This window comes from Oncorhynchus mykiss, chromosome 8 (assembly GCF_057628025.1).
Source record: "Oncorhynchus mykiss isolate SJ-2025 chromosome 8, ASM5762802v1, whole genome shotgun sequence".
In the NCBI taxonomy this organism is placed as follows: Eukaryota; Metazoa; Chordata; class Actinopteri; order Salmoniformes; family Salmonidae; genus Oncorhynchus; species Oncorhynchus mykiss.
The window spans coordinates 21,594,692-21,611,713 of NC_143029.1; the positions used below are offsets into that span (position 1 = coordinate 21,594,692).

Below are 17,022 nucleotides of genomic sequence, written 5' to 3' on the forward strand. Positions count from 1 at the left end.
GATACCGATTATTGGAGGACCAAAAAAAGCCGATACGATTAATCAGCCAATTTTTTTATTTTATTTGTAATAATGACAATTACAACAATACTGAATGAACACTTATTTTAACTTAATATAATACATCAATTAAATCAATTTAGCCTCAAATAAATAATGAAACATGTTCAATTTGGTTTAAATAATGCAAAAACAAAGTGTTAGAGAAGAAAGTAAAAGTGCAATATGTGCCATGTAAGAAAGCTAACGTTTAAGTTCCTTGCTCAGAACATGAGAACATATGAAAGCTGGTGGTTCCTTTTAACATGAGTCTTCAATATTCCCAGGTAATAAGTTTTAGGTTGTAGTTATTATAGGAATTATAGGACTATTTCTCTCTATACCATTTGTATTTCATTAACCTTTGACTATTGGATGTTCTTATAGGCACTTTAGTATTGCCAGTGTAACAATATAGCTTCCGTCCCTCTCCTCGCTCCTCCCTGGGCTCAAACCAGGAACATAATGACAACAGCCACCCTCGAAGCATCGTTACCCATGCAGAGCAAGGGAAACAACCACTCCAAGTCTCAGAGCGAGTGACGTTTGAAACGCTATTAGCACGCACCCCGCTAACTAGCTAGCCATTTCACATCGGTTACACCAGCCTAATCTTGGGAGTTGATAGGCTTGAAGTCATAAACAGCGCAATGCTTGATGCACAACGAAGAGCTGCTGGCAAAACGCACGAAAGTGCAGTTTGAATTAATGCTTACGAGCCTGCTGCTGCCTACCACTGCTCAGTCAGACTGCTCTATCAAATCATAGACTTAGTTATAACATAATAACACACAGAAATACGAGCCTTAGGTCATTATTATGGTCGAATCCGGAAACTATCATCTCGAAAACAAGACGTTTATTCTTTCAGTGAAATACGGAACTGTTCTGTATTTTATCTAAGGGGTGGCATCCATTAGTCTAAATATTCCTGTTACATTGCACAACCTTCAATGTTATGTCATAATTACGTAAAATTCTGGCAAATTAGGCGGCCCAAACTGTTGCATATACATTGACTCTGCGTGCAATGAATGCAAGAGAAGTGACACAATTTCACCTGGTTAATATTGCCTGCTAACCTGCATTTATTTTGGCTAAATATGCAGGTTTAAATATATATAGTTCTGTGTATTGATTTTAAGAAAGGCATTGATGTTCATGGTTAGGTACACATTGGAGCAATGATACACACCGCATCGATTATATGCAACGCAGGACACGCTAGATAAACTAGTAATATCATCAACCATGTGTAGTTAACTAGTGATTTTGATTGATTGTTTTTTATAAGATAAGTTTAATGCTAGCTAGCAACTTACCTTGGTTTACTGCAATCACGTAACAGGCAGTCTCCTTGTGGAGTGCAATGAGAGGCAGGTGGTTAGAGCGTTGGACTTGTTAACTGTAAGGTTGCAAGATTGAATCCCCTGAGCTGACAAGGTGAAAATCTGTCGTTCTGCCCCTGAAGGAGGCAGTTAACCTACCGTTCCTAAGCCGTCATTGAAAATAAGAATGTGTTCTTGACTGACTTGACAAGTTAAAAAAAAATACAAAAATAAAACCGGCCAAATCGGTGTCCAAAGATACCGATTTCCAATTGTTATGAAAACTTGAAATCGGCCCTAATTAATCAGCCATTCCGATTAATCGGATGACCTCTAGTTACTAGCCTACTATATTCAGCAGCGATTTAAGACTAGCTCCGTGGAAATGTTCCTATGTATAGGTGCTCCAGGCATGCAGGCAGCAAGCTTGATCAATGAACAGCTTTGTCCTCCTCACACATCTCCTAAAATGTATGATCTGGCCACACACACACACGCACGCGCACACACGCCATGAACCATATCCCCAAAATATGCAGCTTTGTCCTCCTCACACACCTCCTAAAATGTGTGATCTGGCTACACAGACACAGACACACACACACGCGCGCGCACACACACACACACACTCGCTCCTTGAACCATATCACCAAAATATGCAAAAATTACAATGTTTTGATTAATACTATTGAAATGTGGTGAAGGTTTCCGCTGACTCTGATCCCCATCGTAGCAGTACCAATAATATTTCATCGCATCAATGAAACTGAGGGGAGAGCGTGAAAACGAACGGAACTGACGTCAGTCATGTAAACTGTTGAAGTGATCCATGGTAACCGAGTCCTTAGCAGTGCAGCAACCACTCAGCCTGTCATAGCTAGTTATGCATTGAAGAAACCACTCTTCGGACCGGCTCTCTCCGGTGCAAAATATCGTGTTCAACGTGAGTAACATCAATTCACCAAGCTCTTTCATTCGTGCAAATACAAATCGACGAATTTCCGGAATTTGAGTGTGGTCAAACCAATGCTGTTGCTACACCTAACGATAGCTATCTAACGTTAGATAATGCTGAGGACCTCTTCATGAAACTGCAACATTTCTGTGATGATGATGGTAGGCAGTGTTAATTGGTTCAGCAAATAAGCGCAAATATTACAACGTTATGCTAGCAGCTATTGCATTAGTTTTTTTCCTGCGCAAAATGAGAGATTGATATCCAGCAGTTGAAAAATTGATGTCTTGATGTTGTTTTATTTTACCGTTTCGAGGAGAAAGATCCCGTTGCAGGAGAACCTGCTTTGACCATTGTGCCATTGATCGCTACATCACATTCTTATAGTAACAACATTTGAAGGATCGTGAAGATGGCGACTGGAGCGGGTTGGCAGCAGTACTACAGCCCTGCTGTTGGCAATCCATCGACCGGAGCAGGGAAATATAATTCTGGCTCATCATCAACAATCACCATGGAATATACCCAAGATCTGCACCTCAAAATGAGCAAGAAAATAGCACAGCTGACAAAGGTAAGGATTGTAACTGTTATATTTAGATATTCGGGTATCAAGGGTCCTTGTATCAGGTGCTGTGACCCTGCTACTGCACCTGTCAAGGCTCGGGTGCTGAGGAGGTAACTGACCCCGATCCTATCGTTCATCAGCGAATCGATGCTCTGACTGTACAGAACGCAAATGTAACAATTATGTTGCTAGCTAATGTAGTCATTAAGTTTGTAGAAAATGAAATGCCTAGTTTGGTCATGGGTATTATTCAATCATACAATTGAACACGGGAAGCCATTACTGTATTACTCAGTGTCTTATACTGCTCAATAATAATAACTTTTAACCCGAGGTGCTAACAGCTGTTTATTCCACCAGCTGGAATGAAATGATTGTGTGTGTGTGTGTGTGTGCTGATCACATCCTAAAGCCATTTTCAAATTGAGAACATGTAATTGTTACCCCTTTTAATAAAGCCTATGTTTTGCTACAAGGTAATTTAGGACGCAAGTATCCCATCCACACTAGGAGCAAGATCCATTGAAGTAAAGAGATAGTGGTTCCACATGATCCTAGAACCTGACCTTGTATGGGCTATTAACCCTTTAAAGTGGGCACAGATTTTGCTCGGGGCAGGGTTTCACATTTCAGTACATTTTATATGTGAGTTGGCTAAAGTACAAGACAGACTAGGACACCAGACTAGTATTTTACCTACTCTAGCCTTGCGGTTTTCCATTTGATAACCAATCCAAAAGGATGGTCCTGCGAACTAACCCAAAGTGTGTGTGACCATGTTGTTTGTACACCCCAGCAGCCCCTCTCCTCTGTCTGTGCTTCATCTGTTAAGACATTTCTTTTTCTTTTTCTGCCCTGTCAAACAGACACAGACAGACTTCAACTGATTTAAAGACTAGTGGCAAGTGTCCTCTTGTCCAGGTCATAACTCAGTCTAAACATTGCAGTAGTGGACATGGGTCTGAAAGGGGATACATCTAACCTGCCCTAAAGAAGCATTAGAAGGCAGCTCCATTGTCTGTTTCTGAAGCTCTAGTTTGGTCAAACCACTGTCTCCTACTCACTACAGTAAGGTCCTGATTCATAACTTTTGCAGTGTCATTCCGAGTAGGTTGACACTACAGTATTTTGAAGCTCATTGGGATGCAATACTTTCATATTTCTCAGCTTTACAGCACAGCATTAGATGTTTGTTTCAATCTCATAGTCACCTGAATGAGTGATGCAGAAAAAAAAGTTTGGATGCAAAGGCATTTCAAACTGATGGGCCATATTTTAGCCTACTGTAATCATCTTTTTGAACGGAAGCCTAATATCCATGTGATTTATATTTCCTTTATTGGTCTTTTTAAATCAGATCTTGTGTCACACCATTTGCACAAAATCCTTTCTGTAAAATGTTTATTTTTCTTGTACCGCTGCCCGCGCGAGAGCAGTATTTTATTGTCCGTTGAATTTTATATAGGATGGCTGTGAAGACTGTAAGTTGGCCATAGCAACCAGCTCCATATAGTTCAAGGCAATATCATGCAGGTATTAAGATGCATGTTTTTCTGAAGCAACTGGCCTTGACCAGTCTTTTGTCCTTAGCTTCGGCTATGAGTAAGGTTATGGGTTTCTAGATAAAAGTACCTAAAAACAGACTATTATGCAGATATATTATGCACCCTTAATATTGTTCCAAGGACAAACAGGTGCAAGGCAGTCTAATTTTATAGCCTATTTTAAGTACAGAGCTGGATCTAGCTGTAGGCTTTAAAAGCTTTCCACCTGAATAGTCAAACTACAACACTATTATACACAACAGGGCTACAGACTTTGACCATTTAGTCACATTTATGCGACCCTTTGATATGGCTGTGTGAGTTATATTTTTAATTGGTAGCATCTGTGCGAGTTGCACATTCTACCTGGACACCGCAATCAAAACTGCCTATTCCTTGCCTGGATAAGACCATGACTTGGTCGAACAGTAAAGTGCATTATCCTCATTATTCCTGAAATGATTGTGTCTGCCCTGCGGCTGTGCCTGTTTCGTTAGGGACGGCTGCTGTGACGAGCGAGCTCACTCCCTTTCCCCTTATGTGGGCACTGAAACATGCATTCTCTATGTATAAAATGCAATTTGGAAGCAACTACTGTTGTACTTGTTGAAAAGCCCATCTCCACTTTCTGTACTGTAGGTATACTTTTTATTTTTCAACTCTCAATATTGAGCTAGAACCCCACTGTTTTATAATACTTAATTTCACCTTTGAATGTAGTTTTTATAACCGTGTGTTGAGCTACTTCTGTGCATTTAGCCCTCCAGTCATCCCTGACATCAGTATACTATTTTCCCCACTTCATTGGCAATTACAGGCTCTCATTGAACAGTTTCCACAAGACCCAAAAAAGATCAATGCAAAACACTATCATGGTGAAAATCCTGTGTTCCAACGGCACGTTGTCTTAGCTAATCCAAGTTTATAATTTTAAAAGGCTAATTGATCATTAGAAAACCCTTTTGCAATTATGTTAGCACAGCTGAAAACTGTTGTTCTGATTTAAAGACACAATAAAACTGTCCTTCTTTAGATTAGTTGAGTATCTGGAGCATTAGCATGTGTGGGTTCGATTACAGGCTTAAAATGGCCAGAAACAAAGATCTTTCTTCTGAAACTCGTCAGTCTATTCTTGTTCTGAGAAGTGAAGGTTATTCCATGCAAGAAATTGCCAAGAAACTGAAGATCTCGTACAACGCTGTGTACTACTCCCTTCACAGAACAGTGCAAACTGGCCCTAACCAGAATAGAAAGAGGAGTGGGAGGCCCCGGTGCACAACTAAGCAAGAGGACATGTACATTAGAGTGTCTAGTTTGTTTCTCAAACGTCTCACAAGTCCTCAACTGGCAACGTCATTAAATAGTACCCACAAAACACCAGTCTCAACGTCAACAGTGAAGAGGCGAGACTGGCCAATAAAAATAAAATATTAAGATGGGCAAAAGAACAGACACTGGACAAATTTAAGTTTTTGAGGTGTTAGGATCACAAAGAAGAACATTCGTGAGACGCAGAAAAAAATGAAAAGATGCTGGAGGAGTGCTTGACACCATTTGTCAAGCATGGTGGAGGCAATGTGATGGTCTGGGGGTGCTTTGGTGGTGGTGGGAATACATTTACATGTCTTGGAATGGCCTAGTCAAAGCCCAGACCTCAATCCAATTAAGAATCTGTGGTATGACTTAAAGATTGCTGTACACCAGCGGAACCCATCCAACTTGATGGAGCTGGAGGAGTTTTGCCATGAAGAATGGGCAAAACTCCCAGTGGCTAGATGTGCCAAGCTTATAGAGACGACAAACCTGACTCAGTTACACCAGCTCTGTCAGGAGGAATGGGCCAACATTCACCCAACTAATTGTGGGAAGCTTATGGAGGGCTACCCAAAAGGTTTGACCCAAGTTAAACAATTTAAAGGCAATTCTACCAAATACTAATTGAGTGTTTGTAAACTTCTGACCCACTGGGAATGTGATGAAAGAAATAAAAGCTGAAATAAATCATTCTCTCTACTATTATTCTGACATTTCACATTCTTAAATAAAGTGGTGATCCTAACTGACCTAAGACAGAGCCTTTTTACTTGGATTAAATGTCAGGAATTGTGAAAAACTGATTAAATGTATTTGGCTAAGGTGTATGTAAACTTCCAACTTCAACTGTGTGTGTGTGTGTGTGTGTGTGTGTGTGTGTAATATCAATTTGATCAGAAATACAGTGTCGACATTGTTAATGTTGTAAATGACTATTGTAGCTGGAAATGGCACATTTTTTATGGAATATGTACATAGGCGTACAGAGGCCCATTATCAGCAACCATCACTTTCAATGGCAGATTGTGTTATATACACTGCTCCAAAAAATAAAGGGAACACTAAAATAACACATCCTAGATCTGAATGGATGAAATATTCTTATTAAATACTTTTTTCTTTACGTAGTTGAATGTGCTGACAACAAAATCACACACAAATTATCAATGGAAATCAAATTTATCAACCCATGGAGGTCTGGATTTGGAGTCACACTCAAAATTAAAGTGGAAAACCACACTACAGGCTGATCCAACTTTTATGTAATGTCCTTAACAAGTCAAAATGAGGCTCAGTAGTGTGTGTGTGTGTGTGGCCTCCACGTGCCTGTATGACCTCCCTACAACGCCTAGGCATGCTCCTGATGAGGTGGCGGATGGTCTCCTGAGGGATCTCCTCCCAACCTGGACTAAAGCATCCGCCAACTCCTGGACAGTCTGTGGTGCAACGTGGCGTTGGTAGATGGAGCGAGACATGATGTCCCAGATGTGCTCAACTGGATTCAGGTCTGGGGAACGGGCGGGCCAGTCCATAGCATCAATGCCTTCCTCTTGCAGGAACTGCTGACACACTCCAGCCACATGAGGTCTAGCATTGTCTTGCATTAGGAGGAACCCAGGGCCAACCGCACCAGCATATGGTCTCACAAGGGGTCTGAGGATCTCATCTCGGTACCTAATGGCAGTCAGGCTACCTCTAGCGAGCACATGGAGGGCTGTGCGGCCCCCCAAAGAAATGCCACCCCACACCATGACTGACCCACCGCCAAACCGGTCATGCTGGAGGATGTTGCAGGCAGCAGAACGTTCTCCATGGCGTCTCCAGACTCTGTCACATCTGTCACATGTGCTCAGTGTGAACCTTATTTCATCTGTGAAGAGCACAGGGCGCCAGTGGCGAATTTGGCAATCTTGGTGTTCTCTGGCAAATGCCAAACGTCCTGCACGGTGTTGGGCTGTAAGCACAACCCCCACCTGTGGACATCGGGCCCTCATACTACCCTCATGGAGTCTGTTTCTGACCCTTTGAGCAGACATATGCACATTTGTGGCCTGCTGGAGGTCATTTTGCAGGGCTCTGGCAGTGCTCCTCCTGCTCCTCCTTGCACAAAGGCGGAGGTAGAGGTCCTGCTGCTGGGTTGTTGCCCTCCTACGGCCTCCTCCACGTCTCCTGATGTACTGGCCTGTCTCCTGGTAGCGCCTCCATGCTCTGGACACTACACTGACAGACACAGCAAACCTTCTTGCCACAGCTCGCATTGATGCGTCTTCCTGGATGAGCTGCACTACCTGAGCCACTTGTGTGGGTTGTAGACTCCGTCTCATGCTACCACTAGAGTGAAAGCACCGCCAGCATTCAAAAGTGACCAAAACATCAGCCAGGAAGCATAGGAACTGAGAAGTGGTCTGTGGTCACCACCTGCAGAACCACTCCTTTATTGGGGGTGTCTTGCTAATTGCCTATAATTTCCACCTGTTGTCTATTCCATTTACACAACAGCATGTGAAATGTATTGTCAATCAGTGTTGCTTCCTAAGTGGACAGTTTGATTTCACAGAAGTGTGATTGACTTGGAGTTACATTGTGTTGTTTAAGTGTTCCCTTTATTTTTTTGAGCTGTGCGTGCGGGCGGGCGGGCGGGCGTGCGCGCGCACACAATTGGGCCTCGATGACATCACGGTATTTCTGTCCAATCAAATTGCCATCAATAAAATGAAATTGTTGTTCATTGTCCGTAGCTTATGCCTGCCCACAACATAACTCCACCGTCACCATGGTGCACTCTGTTCACAACGTTGACATCAGTAAAACACTCACCCACACAATGGCATACACATGGTCTGCGATTGTGAGGCCGGTTGGACGTACTGCCAAATTCTCTAAAACAACGTTGGAGGCGGCTTATGGAAGCAAAATTAGCATTAGAATATATGGCAACAGCTCTGGTGGACATTCCTGCAGTCAGCATGGCAATTGCACGCTCCCTCAACTTGACCTTTGTGACATTGTGTTGTGTGACAATACTGCACATTTTAGTGGCATTATATTGTCCCCAGCACAAGGGGCACCTGTGTAACGATCATGCTGTTTAATCAGCTTCTTGATATGCCACACCTGTCAGGGTGATGGGTTATCTTGGCAAAGGAGAAATGCTCACTAACAGGGATGTAAACAAATTTGTGCACACAATTTGAGACAGACAAGCTTTTGTGCGTATGGAATTTCTTGGGACTTTTTATTTCAGCTCATGAAACCATGTGACCAACACTTTACATGTTGCGTTTTATATTTTAGTTTAGTATGTATACATTTTTTGGGACAATTTGGATATCTGAAAAAATGTCATGCCTAGCCTACGAGATATCTCATATGGTTTTGAGATACGGATTGTGCAAAATGCGCATCGGCCATTGCAAGTGTATACATAGACCTCATTGGTGAAAAGTATTTTAGGACATTACATTAAAAATACATGGCTTCTAGAGTGGGTTTTATATTTAGAGTTAGCGATCAGCCTCATGTGTTATTAGTTTCCACTTCCTCAGGTCAATTAGCCCTAAATCATGAATCAGGCCTATGTGATATTAGTGCACATAAAGATGTAGGGAAATTCATCTCGATTGAACAATTCTGGAACCCTATTTTGACAGTAAAATCTAACAACAATAGCCTAATGTCATGAATTTTGGTTTGACAAATCACTGGATTAGGTTGCACATCAAATTATCTTGTATCATGCATTCCTGCTTGGACATGTTAGATGAAACAACTTACAGTATTTATTGAATTCCATCTCAGTAGTCTGACACTTCTGAATAAAGAACTGTGAATGACTTTAATGACTGTATAAGATGGGTACATTTTGTTTTATTGTGTGGCGCTGCAGAATGTTTTTGTGTTACCAAATCATGGGCTGGTGTCACCAACTGCAAAAGTTACAGTAGTGGAAACATTAGTCGCAAGCCTTGCAGCACAGTTAAAACATGTTTCCTCATTTACATAGAATAAACCCATTAGTTACGTAGTTATATTATCTTAATGATGCAGATTCCCATTGGTAACAGAATATTGCCTTTAAAGAGTGAGTTGGAGCCAGAGAGTCAGCCTTCTCAGCCCTCCTGTTCTCCAAGCACTGCCCTGTTAACCTTTTCTTCTGGAGCATGTTTCACTTAGAATGAAACCAATCTCTGATTTAGCTCCAGCTAGCTCCCAGCACCCTGTATTTACTTCTGAAATGGAGAGGATTGCTCTCTGTAAAGTGATGACAACCACACTTGAAGGAATGTGTTTCTCCCCTTTAGCCCAGCCGTGCCAAGTGGTACCGTCCATCCCATCTCCCCTGTGGATTTCTCTCTGTAGTGAGATCACTCAAGAGGATGGGCTCAGGCTGCGTTAATACCTCTGCCAGAGAGGGGAATGTAGTGCAATGCACTGTCTGCATGTGTCGTGCCATAATCCCAGGGGTTAAAAGTGATTTGATTTCTTTGTCTTATCAGGTGGCAGGATTGCCTGGGCTGTGCTACAGAGCAGATGGCTGTGGCCCAGGGCTTAGTTCCAATAGGTATTGCTGGGAGGAACTGTAACAATATGTTATTTTAGGAAACAGCTTCAGCGTTATCCGGTTGACCTCAGAATGAAATGGCACTGCAGGCTTAACAGAAAAAGCTTATTCTGCGTAAGCATGTTAACGCTACAGTACCTATGAGTGGGTAGGAAATGTACTGCAAGATTGCAACCAAAGATGTGCTCCAGAGGGATGGCAAGAAAGAAAGTCTGACAACTCAATCTTTCTCAGGAAATATGCCATTTATGGAGAGAGAAAAAATTGCACATTTTATAGTCAATAGTATTTTGTGGTGAAGAAAAAAGCATGTTATTTGAGAACACATTGTCCATGACTTTACCTGCAGGCACTGGGGATATTGAACATTATTTCAATTACTCTCCCAGAAGGATTCAGAGAGGGGTCAAAATCAAATGAGAAAACTGTCAAAATCAAACCCTGCTGTAGATAAGGCAGGGTTGTTATTAACCTTGGCAGGATGCTTTGGGATGAATCCCATGTCAGATTTCATTAAGATACGCTCTCATACCCCATGGCTACCTTGTCACAGGATACATGTGGAAACTTGTCTCCGATTCACCACCAACTGTCAAATCAAACTTTATTTGTCACATGCAACGAATACAACAAGTGTAGACCTTACCGTGAAATGCTTAGTTACAAGCCCTTAACCAACATTGCAGTTCAAGAAGAGTTAAGAAAATAGGTAATTTGTACATGTAGGTAGGGGTGAATTGACTATGCATAGATAATAAACAGCAAGTAGCAGCAATGTACAAAACAAATGGAGGGGGGGGGGGGGGGGTCAATGCAATGGTCCGGTGACCATTTGATTAATTGTTCAGCAGTCTTATGGCTTGGGGGAGAAGTTGTTAAGGAGCCTTTTGGTCCTAGATTTGGCGCTCTGGTACTGCTTGCCGTGCGGTAGCAGAGAGAACAGTCTATGACTTTGGTGACTGGAGTCTCTGACAATTTTATGGGCTTTCCTCTGACACCGCCTATTATATAGGTCCTGGATTGCAGGAAGCTTGGCCCCAGTGATGTACTGGGCCGTACGCACTACCCTCTGTAGCACCTTACGGTCAAATGCCGAGCAGTTGCCATACCAGGCGGTGACGCAACCGGTCAGGATGCTCTCGATGGTGCAGCTGTAGAACTTTTTGAGGATCTGGGGACCCATGTCAAATCTTTTCAGTCTCCTGAAGGGGAAAAAGTTTTGTCTTGCCCTTTTCACGACTGTCTTGATGTGTTTGGACCATAATAGATCGTTGGTGATGTGGACACCAAGGAACTTGAAACTCTTCACTCGCTCCACTACAGCCCCGTCGATGTTAATGGGGGCCTGTTCGGCCCATATTTTCCTGTAGTCCACGATCAGCTCCTTTTGTCTTGCTCGCATTGAGGGAGAGGTTGTTGTCCTGGCACCACACTGCCAGTTCTCTGACCTCCTCCCTATAGGCTGTCTCATCGTTGTTGGTGATCAGGCCTACCACTTGTGTTTTCAGCAAACTTAATGATGGTGTTGGATTCGTATTTGGCCACGCAGTCGTGGGTGAACAGGGAGTACAGAAGGGGACTAAGTACACACCCCTGAGGGGCCCCAGTGTTGAGGATCAGCGTGGCAGACGTGTTGTTGCCTACCCTTACCACCTGGGGGCGTTTAGTCCCAGGGTCCTTCGCTTAGTGATGAGCTTTGAGGGCACTATGATGTTGAACGCTGAGCTGTAGTCAATGAACAGCATTCTCACATAGGTGTTCCTTTTGTCCAAGTGGGAAAGGGCAGTGTGGAGTGCGATTGAGATTGCATCATCAGTGGATCTGTTGGAGCGGTATGCGAATTGGTGTGGGTCTATGGTATCCGGGAGGATGCTGTTGATGTGAGCAATGAACAGCCTTTCAAAGCACTTCATGGCTACCGACATGAGTGCTACTGGACAGTAATCATTTAGGCAGGTTATCTTTGCTTCCTTGGGAACAGGGACTATGGTGGTCTGCTTGAAACATATAGGTATTACAGACTCCTTCAGGGAGAGGTTGAATATGTCAGTGAAGACACTTGCCAGTTGGTCCGTGCATTATTTATTTTTTGTGTGTGAATTTTACCCCCTTTTCTCCCCAATTTTGTGGTATCCTTTGTTTAGTAGCTACTGTCTTGTCTCATCGCTACAACTCCCGTCCGGGCTCGGGAGACACGAAGGTTGAAAGTCATGCGTCCTCCGATGCACAACCCAACCAAGCCGCACTGCTTCTTAACACAGCGCCCTCCAACCCGGAAGCCAGCCGCACCAATGTGTCGGAGGAAACACCGTGCACCTGGCAACCTTGGTTAGCGCGCACTGCGCCCGGTCCGCCACAGGAGTCGCTGGTGCGCGATGAGACAAGGATTTCCCTACCGGCCAAACCTTCCCTAACCCGGACGATGCTAGGCCAATTGTGCGTCGCCCCACGGACCTCCCGGTCGCGGTCAGTTACGACAGAGCCTGGGCGCGAACCCAGAGTCTCTGGTGGCGCAGCTGGCACTGCAGTACAGCGCCCTAACCACTGTGCCACCCGGGAGGCAGTCCGCGCATGCTTTGAGTACACGTCCTGGTAATCCATCTTGCCCCGCGGATTTGTGAATGTTGACCTGTTTAAAGTTCTTGTTCACATCGGCTACCGAGAGCGTTATCACACAGTCATCCAGAACAGCTGGTGCTCTCATGCATGCTTCAGTGTTGCTTGCCTCGAAGCTAGCATAAAAGGCATTTAGCTCGTCTGGTAGGCACGCTTCACTGGGCAGCTCACGTCTGGGTTTCCCTTTGTAGTCCGTAATAGTTTTAAAGCCCTGCCACAACTGACGAGCATCAGAGCCGGTGTAATATGGAGTTGGTCCCCCCTTTTGCTGCTATAAGGCTTTCCACTAGATGTTGGAATATTGCTGAGGGTACTTGCTTCCATTCAGCCACGAGCTGTGTGATGCAACCCGTGGTAAACAGTCATTGCCATACATACTGCTCATCTGTCATCTGCTAGAACACAGCACTGTGGTGACAATAATGCAGGATTTAGCCTGTAAAGTTCTGGAAAGTAGCTTTGAAGGTGAATATCTAGCTCTAATTATTTCACCTCAAGTGTCTATGACAGACTCCAGGCAGCAATGAATCCTGGGAAACAGTACCCTGACCAATGAGTGTGAAAGTAACCCATGCATTTCTAATGTGTTAGGCCTAAGCATTTACCAAGGCTATTTGAGTCGGCTGGCTGTTTGTTGTTAGGGGGACCATATTGTACTGCAGTGGTTCCCAATCAGGATTACTAGGACCCCTGAGGGTACTTGGCCTATCCACAGGGGTACTTGAGAAGACTCGTGACCATACGCTTACTGGTAAAATGCAAATTGGGGGGTACTTCAGGCGTACTCTGGGCAGAGTAATTCAGTTGGTGGTGCAGTAACCAAACAAAGTTTGGTACTGAGTTTCAATTGAGGAACCCCAGAACAAAAACAGGTGAAGACGATTAGAGAGGGCAGGTTGGAGGTGTCAGGTGGGGAACTGATGACAACACAGGAAGGACACGATCCTGAATGTCAGCACAGGTCAGACTGTTGGACTAAATAATAATTGTTATTTACATCCGTTTGGAATCTAGCATCATTCTTATAATGTTTTGAAATTGAAATGCAACCACTGTCAACCACTGTAAACATAATCAATGTCAACCATCGTCATTTACATTATATTTCCAAAAGTATGTGGACACCTGCTTGTCAAACATCTCATTCCAAAATCATGGGCATTAATATGGAGTTGGTCCCCCCTTTGCTGCTATTACAGCCTCCACTCTAATGGGAAGGCTTTCCACTAGATGTTGGAACATTGCTGCGGGTACTTGCTTCCATTCAGCCACAAGAACATTAGTGAGGTCAGGAGCTGATGTTGGGCAATTTGGCCTGGTTCGCAATGTCGGAGTTCAAATTCATCGCAATGGTGTTCGATGAGGTTGAGGTCAGGGCTCTGTTCAGGCCAGTCAAGTTCTTCCACACCGATCTCGACAAATCATTTCTGTATGGACCTCGCTTTGTGCACGGGGGCATTGTCAAGCTGAAACAGGAAAGGACCTTCCCCAAACTGTTGCCACAAAGTTGGAAGCACAGAATCGTCTAGAATGTCATCGCATGCTGTAGCGTTAAGATTTTCCTTCACTGTGGAACTAAGGGGCCTAGCCCCTACCATGAAAAGCAGCCTCAGACCATTATTCCTCCACTAAACATTACAGTTGGCACTATGCATTCGGGCAGGTAGCGTTCTCCTGGCATCCGTCAACTCGGATTTGTCCGTTGGACTGCCAGGTGGTGAAGGGTGATTCATCACTCCAGAGAACATGTTTCTACTGATCTAGAGTCCAATGGCGGCGAGCTTTACACCACTCTAGCCGACACTTGGTATTGCGCATGGTGATCTTAGGCTTGTGTGCGGCTGCTCGGAAATTGAAACACGTTTCATGAAGCTCGCGGTGAACAGTTCTTGTGCAGATGTTGCTTCCAGGGGGAGTTTAGAACTCGGGAGTGAGTGTTCCAACCGAGGACAGAAGCACACTCGAAGGTTCTGTTCTTTGAGCTTGTGTGGCCTACCACTTCGCGGCCAAGCCGCTGTTGCTCCTAGTAGTTTACACTTCACAATAACAGCATTTACAGTTGCCCGGGGCAGCTCTAGCCAGGCAGAAATTTGACAAACTGACTTGTTGGAAAGGTGTCATCCTATGACGGTGCTACGTTGAAAGTCACTGAGCTCTTCAGTAAGGCCATTCTACTGCCAATGTTTCTCTATGGAGATTGCATGGCTGTGTGCTCGATTTTATACACCTGTCAGCAACTAGTGTGGCTGAAATTGCCAAATCCACCAAAATAAAGGGTTGTCCACGTATTTTTGTATATACAGTGTATGAAACATAGCTAGCTAGTACACTTATTTACAGTTGCCGATGTTACACGTTTTCTAACAAGTTGTGAACGCGAGGCGTGGTGCATAGCAAATTAGGAAGCACCAGGCTAACTAGCTAGCCAACTCAAGTCATGTGCTAACGTTTGCTGGTAGGTGGCCGTAGGTGTCTGGTTGTAACGTTAATGCTTGCTGTTTAATATCCATATCTATATACAATATATCCCTGATTTGTAAAACTATATTTTTAGTCGTAGATATGGCAACAGATAGTTTTTCAGCTAACTTAGCCCAAAACATATTTTCCCCCCACTGTATGTTTGCCAACAATACCAATAGGGGTTTCATTATATAAACTAAGCTAGCCACCGTATTTGCCACCTGCCCTCTTCGTTCTGTCATCGGCAATAGCTGAGCTTCTGTTCTAGCTAAATCCAACTCTTTGTTTCAAAATCTGTTTGCTATATTCAGGTTGAAACATGTATGGTTGAATGTCACCATATACTGTAGCTAATAGAAAATCAAAAAATGCTCCATAGTCGTGCTAGTGAGAGGAATCACTTGAAGCCATTGCATTCTGGTCAGTGCTTTCAGTTGTGCCCAAACAGTATTTCCAATCATTTTTCAGTGAGATCCCTATTGGCTCCTTGATCTGCCGATAGAAGTTGCTAGATAACGTTTTGCTACGATGACGTCACAGCACCAATTTGCCTTGCTGCAGCAAGGTTTTCATCAAGGATCTCTCTGTACTTTTCTCTGTTCATCTTTCCCTCAATCCTGACTAGTCTCCCAGTCCCTGCCTCTGAAACGCTTCACCATAAGGATGGTTTCAGGTTTCCTCCAGACATGTCACTAGGCATTCAGACCAAAGAGGTCAAACTTGGTTTCATCAGACCAGAGAATCTTATTTCTCATGGTCCGAGTGTCCTTTAGGTGCCTTTTGGCAAACTCCAAGCAGGCTGTCGTGCCTTTTACTGAGGAGTGTCTTCAGTCCGACCACTCTACCATAAAGGCCTAATTGGTGGAGTGTTGCAGAGATGGGATAATCTTCCAAAAGGACAACCATCTCCACAGAGGAACTCTGGAGCACTGTCAGTGTGACCATCGGGTTCTTGGTCACCTCCCTGACCAAGGCCCTTCCCTTCCTCCCGGCCGACAACTCTAGGAAGAATCGTGGTGGTTCCAAACTTCTTCCATTTAAGAATGATGGAGGCCATTGGGTTTTTGAGGATCTTCAATGCTAGCCATTTTTTGGTACCCTTCCCCAGATCTTTGCCTCAACACAATCCTGTTTCGGAACAATTCATTCAAAGGGCTTGGTTTTTGCTCTGACATGCACTGTCAACTGTGGGACCTTATATAGACTGGTGTGTGCTTTTCCAAATCATGTCCAATCAATTGAATTTACCACAGGTGGAATAAAATTGTATAAATAATTCAAGGATGATCAATGGAAATAGGATGTACTTGAGCTCAATTTCGAGTCTCATAGCAAAGGTCTTATGTAGTGTGTTTTACATTGGATAAAAGTAGAGACTCACAGCTAGACAATGTTATATCATACATTGCAGTTGAGGAGCAATGGGAAAGTAATTCTGCTTTGAAAGTTGATAAACTTGTAACCTCACGTTTGAGAAAATGGCCCTTGAATGTTTTGGTACACCTACTGGAGTGCTCTTCTTTCAGCATCGTTCACATCCTCTTAAGACTTAGTCCCACCTATCTCTAAGGATTCACATGTGAGGCCATGTGGTAAACACACACTATTTGTCACATGCACAGGATACAGAAGGT

General features: G+C 43.7%; 1 protein-coding gene across 18 annotated transcripts in view; it reads left to right on the forward strand.

Moving 5' to 3' along the window:
* Positions 1–2,148: 2,148 nt before the first annotated feature.
* LOC110529583 (protein FAM184A) overlaps positions 2,149–17,022 on the forward strand; it is a 110,708-nt gene continuing 95,834 nt past the window's right edge. For 6 of the 18 annotated variants that reach the window (XM_036985004.2, XM_090242882.1, XM_090242891.1 and 3 more), the window contains exons 1-2: positions 2,171–2,483; positions 2,710–2,896. In XM_036985004.2, the coding sequence (XP_036840899.1) occupies positions 2,735–2,896 (162 nt within the window). In that variant the 5' untranslated portion in view covers positions 2,171–2,483; positions 2,710–2,734. Of the gene's footprint in view, positions 2,897–17,022 lie in introns of all 18 variants that reach the window. The other 12 variants (XM_036985002.2, XM_090242883.1, XM_090242887.1 and 9 more) reach the window with 4 other exon arrangements.